The sequence below is a fragment of the Procambarus clarkii genome, chromosome 94 (assembly GCF_040958095.1).
Source record: "Procambarus clarkii isolate CNS0578487 chromosome 94, FALCON_Pclarkii_2.0, whole genome shotgun sequence".
Classification (NCBI taxonomy): Eukaryota; Metazoa; Arthropoda; class Malacostraca; order Decapoda; family Cambaridae; genus Procambarus; species Procambarus clarkii.
This window is the reverse complement of record NC_091243.1, coordinates 10283680-10291772: the sequence shown is the minus strand read 5'-3', so window position 1 is coordinate 10291772 and position 8093 is coordinate 10283680. Positions and strand designations below refer to the sequence as shown.

The 8093-nt window shown below is 38.2% G+C and overlaps 1 protein-coding gene across 1 annotated transcript in view; it reads right to left on the bottom strand.

The window, feature by feature from the left end:
- pds5 (cohesin associated factor B pds5) overlaps nucleotides 1–8093 on the bottom strand; it is a 33591-nt gene that overhangs the window by 1757 nt on the left and 23741 nt on the right. The window contains 6 exon segments of the mRNA XM_069320020.1: nucleotides 695–918; nucleotides 4079–4132; nucleotides 6589–6606; nucleotides 6608–6738; nucleotides 7003–7141; nucleotides 7680–7942. Of these exon segments, the coding sequence (XP_069176121.1) occupies nucleotides 695–918; nucleotides 4079–4132; nucleotides 6589–6606; nucleotides 6608–6738; nucleotides 7003–7141; nucleotides 7680–7942 (829 nt within the window).

Below are 8093 nucleotides of genomic sequence, written 5' to 3'. Positions count from 1 at the left end.
AACCACATTGTGTGTATACCGTTCCTTCCCTCAGAGTACCTAAAGGAACTTAAGACAACGTCAGTCTGTAGTCAAATCACCTACAGTACAGCTCCATCTCATTACAATAATTATGGTGTATGAAAGACATTGTGTAATTATTGATGAATATAGAATTTCCCAAGTCTGACCCTAAGGCAGAGTCCAATGAGGTTAGAAAGACTAATGTTCATGAAGAATTATTTTGGGTTGTCACTCTTCAATGTACTTGGTGGTTCACTGATCACCAGTCACATCATGTCCAAAGCATTTTATAAATTTCTAAGTTATTGTCAATGAATGTTCCATTTTCCCTAAGCAGTGGACAAATATTTGAGATGGTTTTTGTTATATATTTTGCATAAAATAAATATTTAGTTTTTTAAATTTTGCTATGAGTTTACACAGTGCCCATAAGACAGTAGAATGTTTATAATTTTAGCTTCAATATTTTTCATCTTGCTAGTAAACTTTTTGTTTCATTCTTGGGAGAGTGGGGTATTTGCATAGATATTTACAGTTCAATAAGTAAAAAATATAATTTCTAGGAAATTTGTAACAAAAAGATGAGGAAGGTAAACAAATACTGTCCACTAAACATCAGCTTATAATGTTTTTTAATATTTACATTTAATCAAAATGATAAAATACAGTCGGTAATTCAAGCCAACCTCACCTAGATATCCTATTGGAGGCGGCATCGATGGCTCCCCCAATACGTCCTCTTTTGCTTGCTGGTCCCGTTGAAGATGCAGAGGCAACTGTAGGCGGTGGCAACACACTGCTCAGTGTTGTACTGTCATCAGTGTCTAATTCATCCTCCAAGTGAAAGCCACCACGACCTCGTTTTCGAGTATTGTTGATATTGCTTGAATCATCATCCATCATAGAATCATCATCCTGTGAATAAGATATTATAGTAGGCTAGCTGCTTTCCTAAAAAGGGAATTTTACTTAAATGAATATAACTTACAACCACATTATGCAATCTTACTTTATTTATTGTCAGGGTTAGGTGCCTGAAAATTGTAACTATAACTGAAATGACGTTAAGTGAAATAACAAAAAACCTCATAGCTATATAAATAGTAGTGCTACATAAACTAGTATGTAACACTGCTATAGTAGTTATAACAATACATAAACCCAGTGTTATAAATAGCGTTATATTCCTTGGGTATTGGAAGGATGTTTGGTAATTTTTACCAAATTACACACACACATACACGTACATGTACGTGCACGTGTGTAAAAGAAAATAGAAGAAAATGGAAGAGAATTGTCTGAAGACAGCAGAAAAAGGGGCAATATGATCACCACTTACAAAGTAACAGGAATCAACCAAATTGACAAAGAGGAATTCCTGAAACCGGCAACCTCAAAAACAAAAGGTCACAGAGGCTTTCGCAACAGAACAAAGAGAAGTCCCCCAAACTAAGATATTCCAGTGCTGCTGGTAATAAACCAGGCAGCACTGGAAGGTTTCAAAATAAGCAGAGACGAGGTTAGGAGGTATCTGCTGGATCTGGATATGAGAACAGCTGCTGGACCTGATGGAATCTCACCATGGACACATTTTTAGTGTAGAAGCAGTTTGCTTGCCACTCTCCATGGTGTATAGGAAATCACTGGAAAAAAGACACCTACCAGAAATATTGAAAACAGCAAATATAGTCCTAATATACGAAAAGGGCAACAGGCAAGAGACACTAAACTACAGGACAGTGTTCCTAACTTGTATACCATGCAACATGGAGATCATGAGAAAAAAATCTAGTAACACATCTGGAGAGAAGGAACTTCATAACACATCAACATGGGCTCAGGAATGTCAGACCTTGCCTCAAATATTTAACAGAATTCTACAACCTGGTGACAAAGATTAAGAAAAAAAAACAGAAGGGTAGGCAGATTGCATTTTCTTATGTCAAAAATCCTTTAACACAGGGAGCCGGTCGGCCGAGCGGACAGCACGCTGGACTGTGATCCTGTGGTCCCGGGTTCGATCCCAGGCGCCGGCGAGAAACAATGGGTAGAGTTTCTTTCACCCTATGCCCCTGTTACCTAGCAGTAAAATAGGTACCTTGGTGTTAGTCAGCTGTCACGGGCCGCTTCCTGGGGGTGGAGGTCTGGTCTAGGACCGGGCCGCGGGGACACTAAAAAGCCCCGAAATCATCTCAAGATAACCTCAAGATCATCTCAAGATAACAGTACCCCATAAAAGGGTGGTGCATAAGCTGGAGAAACAGGCAAGGAGTAACTGTAGGGTGCTCTAGTAGATAAGGAGGTACGTAAGCAATAGAAAGCAGAGTTACTTAGAGGAGTGAGACCTCATATTGGAGACCAGACCACACACTAGAAATTGAAGGGACGACGATGTTTCGGTCCGTCCTGGACCATTCTCAAGTCGATTGTGAGAATGGTCCAGGACGGACCGAAACGTCGTCGTCCTTTCAATTTCTAGTGTGTGGTCTGGTCAACATACTTCAGCCACGTTATTGTGACTTCATCGCCTGCACCTCATATTGGAGTTGTCACCAGTGGAATCCCACAGGGTTCTGTACTTTGACCTATCCTGTCTCTTGATATATGTAAATGATCTTCCAGAAGGTATAGAATCAATCCTCTAAATGTTTCTTGATGCTAAAACTATGAGAAAGATTAAGACTGGACAATTTGGGAGATGAATTCCTTCAAGAAATCAGGGAGAGAAAGATCTGGGGTTTAATATTACACTGAACCTGTCACCCGAAGCACACATCAAGACAAGTACAGGAGCAGCAGCATATGCTAGGTTACATACAAGATTCTCATGAGGATTGATATAGTAGATAAAGATTTAACACAGGTGGCACAAGGAGACGTTGGTGGAAATTTAGTACTCAAATGAACCACAGAGAATTTAGAAAAAACTTTTTCAGTGTCATGGTAGTTAAATGGAATATGCTAGGAAGTAATGTGGAAACAGAGACACTCCATACACAGTTTCAAATGTAGATTTGTACACAGGTTGAATGACCGTCGAGAGGAAAAACCAAAGAGCCGAAGCTCAACCCCCGTAAGCACAATTAGACGAGTATTGAACCTATAAATCAAGTGAATAAATTCCATTCACCTAGGCTCTAGGAGACTAATTGTTGACCCCAAGCACGTGAGGCCAAAGCTCTATCGATCAAGCTAAGTGAATAGATACTAAGAACACTGACAAAGAAAGATCTAGGGGTACTGCCCACTAATAGCATGAACATATTACACAACAAAATTTATCTTTCTTCACTCAGTTGCTCATAATGTTGAGTCAGGAGAAATATTAAGTGAGCAGTACATGAGGGGCTGACATCTATCTTGTGGTGGTTGTGGTAGAATCCAGACTAGCAATGAGTAGTAAATTGCTAGACTAGCATCAGAGAGGCTACTTGGCAGTCTCTCTATGCCAAGCAGTGCTTGGAGGCTGGGATTTTTAGTTTAGATGAATGGAAATTTTGGAGATAATTTAAGGCTGAATACAGTCCTCTTCAGCACCCTTTACCCCAGAATAACATGATGAATACATTTGGAAAGATGTCTGCTGTGATGAGATATAATGTTAACCTGTTATACTGTAACTAGTCCTGTCCAAGAGAGAGCGGGACATTTATATAAGCAACAAATGGTTCAACTTAATCATCAATAAATTGTTTTTGTTCATCACAAGTTGGCAATCTTTCATGTCATGATGCATGCCTACTGTCATACGAGTTAAGGGTGATTTTCCCATTAAAGATTACGATTACCACAAACCTGTATGAAGATTTTACCGTGCCAAATAATACAAAACCATAAAAACAACTACCAGGAAAAATTCCCAAGTACCATATGTACATAAACATGTCAAGAACTATTAAGAGCTTAAGAGCAGGGAATTATATGGCATACAAAGCTATTACAACAAATTAAATATGAGGATGCTTCAGAACTGGAAAAGTTGAAGGAGGATCTATATATAGGCCATCTTTCTGGATGGTAGATTATCCACTCAACGATTATATATATACATATGTATAAAATACATTTATTTTACCTTGACCTCCTTCATTACTGGCAGATCTATGCTGCTGCTTGTTGTGACATTATCCTTGGATAGCATGAAAGGCAACAACACAAGGTATACTGTCAATATGTCATTGACATATATATTAGTAAACAACTTTCACCACTGCACCTAAAGATGAATAGTTATGAATGTTTATCTTAACATTTACATTGGGTTCTACTAGGCCATATACTGGTGACTACAGTTATCATGGCAATCAACTGTTTATGTCTGCAACGGATGAAACCCAGAAGCATTAGTACCCATGTACCACTATTAATCCTTTAAGGCTGTAACTACATGCGGGAAATTGTTGCACTTATTGCATTAAGTGTCTCTAATTTAAACAAAACTTAATTCAATTGTCATAATAAGAAGTTTTACTCAAGTAGAAAAATATTTACTAGCATAAGCAAAAGTACATCAAGCACTGTAAGAATGTACCTCAAATGTTTTCATCAATTACCAAGCCACAGTTGTCAGTAGCCGTCACTATTACAAAGGTTATATAGAAAATGCTACATCACACGTTTTCAGTTATGAAATACCTTACAAAATTATTATTTCAGGGGATCTTCAGGCAAATTATGATATACAAATTTTTTCTGCATACATTCAGAAAAAGTAAAGCTTTGAATGAAGATGAAAAACCTCTTTCTTAACCTAGTAAGTCCGCTGTTCCCTAAAGTAATGATCTGCTGTGTTCACTGGACAGGATCATGTATTACTTGTGCACTGGTACCATCATGAACTTTCTGGTTGCCTCTGCAGGATCATTAGGCTAGGAGTATTGGTAATTATTCAAACCCACAACAACCAACAAGAGGTATATTCATAAAAATTCATAGCCCTTTCAAGCCTTTCTTTGGCATCACAGGTAATCACCAAAGGAGGTGTCTCTATGCAACCTGTCCTCTTACAAATTACGTCGCTTTTCGCTCGTATGCGCTACGGCCAAAAATGGACGTACACACAGAGATCACAATTGCGTGATGCATCAAATGAACAAATCCACAAGGGTCGTGACGAGGATTCGAACCTACAGTCCGAGATCTTCCCAGACACTGTGTGATACTGACTGCACTTGTATATGGTTTTCATTTTGATATTTTCATTTTTACCATAGTGTCTTCTGCAAAGAATGATACGGTACTATAGTCTGTGTTCTAGTCTATACCGATATAAAAATGACAAAAAAATACTGGAGCAAGCACAGAACCCTTGGGGATTGAGCTTTTCACAGTGGATGATTTAAATTTTACTTTGTTGAAAATTACTCTTTAGGGTATTTTTGTTAGGAAATTAAAGAGCCATCTTCCTACTTTGCCAGTACTGTAATTCCTTTCGAGCATATTTTGTGTGCAATTACACCATGGTCATATGTCAAAAGCTTATCAAAATCTGTACATATTACATCAGCATTTTGCTTGTCTTCCATGATATATTAGGTCATGCCATAGTGGTCTAGCAATTGTGAGAAACAGGAGTGCCCTGCTACTTGCAATGTTTCTTGATAGTTGGACTGAAATGAGGGATTGGAGAATGAAGACGCCAGCAATAAGGAAAGTGATAAGCAAACTTTTTCAAGTAACAAAATGGTATGTTGCATCTCTAAGATTGGCCTAACATAAGAGTTGTGATAGTGTATTCGAAAGAGTCCATGATTAAGTTTCTGAAAGCCATTCTGATGTGCATCAGTTTCCTACATGCAATTGTTATGCCTAATTATATGCACTTCTGCTGTTAATGCTGGTACAGTATTATGCCTGTTTTCAATCATTTCTTTTGTTCTGCTACTTGTAGTTGAGAGGCCTGACAGCCGAGTGGACAGCGCTTCGGATTCGTAGGTCTGAGGTTCCGGGTTCGATCCTCGGTGGAGGCGGAGACAAATGGACAGAGTTTCTTTTACCCTGATGCCTATGTTCACCTAGCAGTAAATAGGTACCTGGGAGTTAGACAGCTGGTACGGGCTGCTTCCTGGGGGTGTGTGTGTAACAAAAAGGAGGCCTGGTCGAGGACTGGGCCGCAGGAACGCTAAGCCCCAAAATCATCTCAAGATAGCCTCAAGATAAATAAGAGTTAGGCAACTATCTTCTTATGATGTAGCTTTCTTTTTGTGCTCTCTAGTTTCAACCTATCTTCATTACTTTGCACTTCCTGGCATCAAACTTCAGAAGCCTTGATGCCAATGGAGACCTTTTAAGATTTTATGAATGAACTCTTGTTATTCTGTGGCTGGACATTGTTATTCTGTTATTCTGGCAGCTTGAAAAGTTCTAAATGGCACTGGGGTAAATCTCTCACCCTGCTTGATTATATGATCCTGCTCTATAATGGATCATCACTTTAGTGAACAGCTGAATGCAATAGGTTATTACATTACTAACCCCCAAGCCAACAATTAGAGAAGAGACTGGCAACAAGTAAACATGTGCCACCAGCAGAGCAGCAAGTAAAAGCAAGCAAAGGATTGGTGACAATACATTAAGAGTACTAACCTCTACTCTGTCATCTGGTCCTTTGTTTATTCTGTATCGCAGGTTTTACCATCATCACGGTGTTTGTAGTTTTCTTTGCGACTCCTGTTAATACCTTGGTGGAGCCCTTGGGTGCTGTCACCTGTAGCTCAGTCGGTAGGTAGGACTTTACTACAATGAAAAACAAAGGAAAGTTAAGTTTGTTTGTTACCTCTGATTAAAGTTTCACTTTGTTCTGCAAATGTTCATCAGGGGACTATCTACACTGCCTAATTATAACCGCGAACTTAATTTTACCATCGTAAAAAACTGTTTCAAGCTTCAAATCAGTACAAAGACAAATAGTATTTCCAAAGAATTGCATGGAAACATCCTGAACCTAAATACAATCAAAACATATATCCCAAATAGAGATATTTCATGAAAATGACTTACCATTAACAAAGTTGGGGTCTTCATGCTTCTTGAAATACATAGGGGGTATCCGAGGGTCAGATGGGAAGTCCTTCATCTCAAAACTCGTTGTTTTAGATAAAATTAGACCCATTGCCAAATCACATACTGCCCACAATTTCTGAAAAGGATAATATATTTAGGGAAATGAGTAAACACACATGCAAGTTTTAAACAAATAATTACCTAAATTATAATTTTTAATAAATATTAGTGGCTACTGAAAAATATTTAGCAGATCCACAACTAAATCACAGTGTATCTGCGATTGGTGGGGTATTTTATAAGGTCCTATCTGTACCAGGGAGTATTTTTGACTAGGCCTGGCTGTTGATTTTATCCTTGGGAGATTAAGACATTGGCTTATTACATTCTTAATATCTTATTAAACCGACACCTTCATCGAGATGGTAAGATTAAGATACAGTATTCAAAGTAACACAGGAAATGAGTATACAAAATGACAAACATCCATTCACATAACATTCCATATTTGGCAACATTATGAAGTACTGGCACCATCACATGCCTGCAAATCAACTGCAGCAGTGTTTCACATAACTCAACGACTATGTGTAAAGTGTTATTTGCGAGTTGTCAAGAGAGACAATCTTAATCATTCACTCTATAGAAATGAAAATATATAAAATATTACAAACCTGATTAGTTATTTCATCTTCTGGCTTTACTGCATCCTTGTGATTCTTCATCTGTTCAATAAGAGCCTTATAAAATCCAAAGCAATACACATCATTTTTCGTCATAAGAGGTTCTAGAATATACCACAGACAAGAGCGTATTCGTGTCAACTGGGTTATGTCGTTAGGATCCTTGAAGTCAGGTTGGTGAGCCAATAGAGGAACAGCGAACACCAGCATGTAGTCTGGCATAATGTGTGGCAGCTGACTAGATGCTTTTTCACCTGTTGAAAATAAAGTACTTAACACAAATATCTCAACAAACTACAGCCAGAGGTAAAGGTAGAATGCACTGATGCTTTGCAGCATTATTACAATTTATACACCTTAGTGCACTTTATTACATTTTCCAAACATAATTACCATAATTATCAA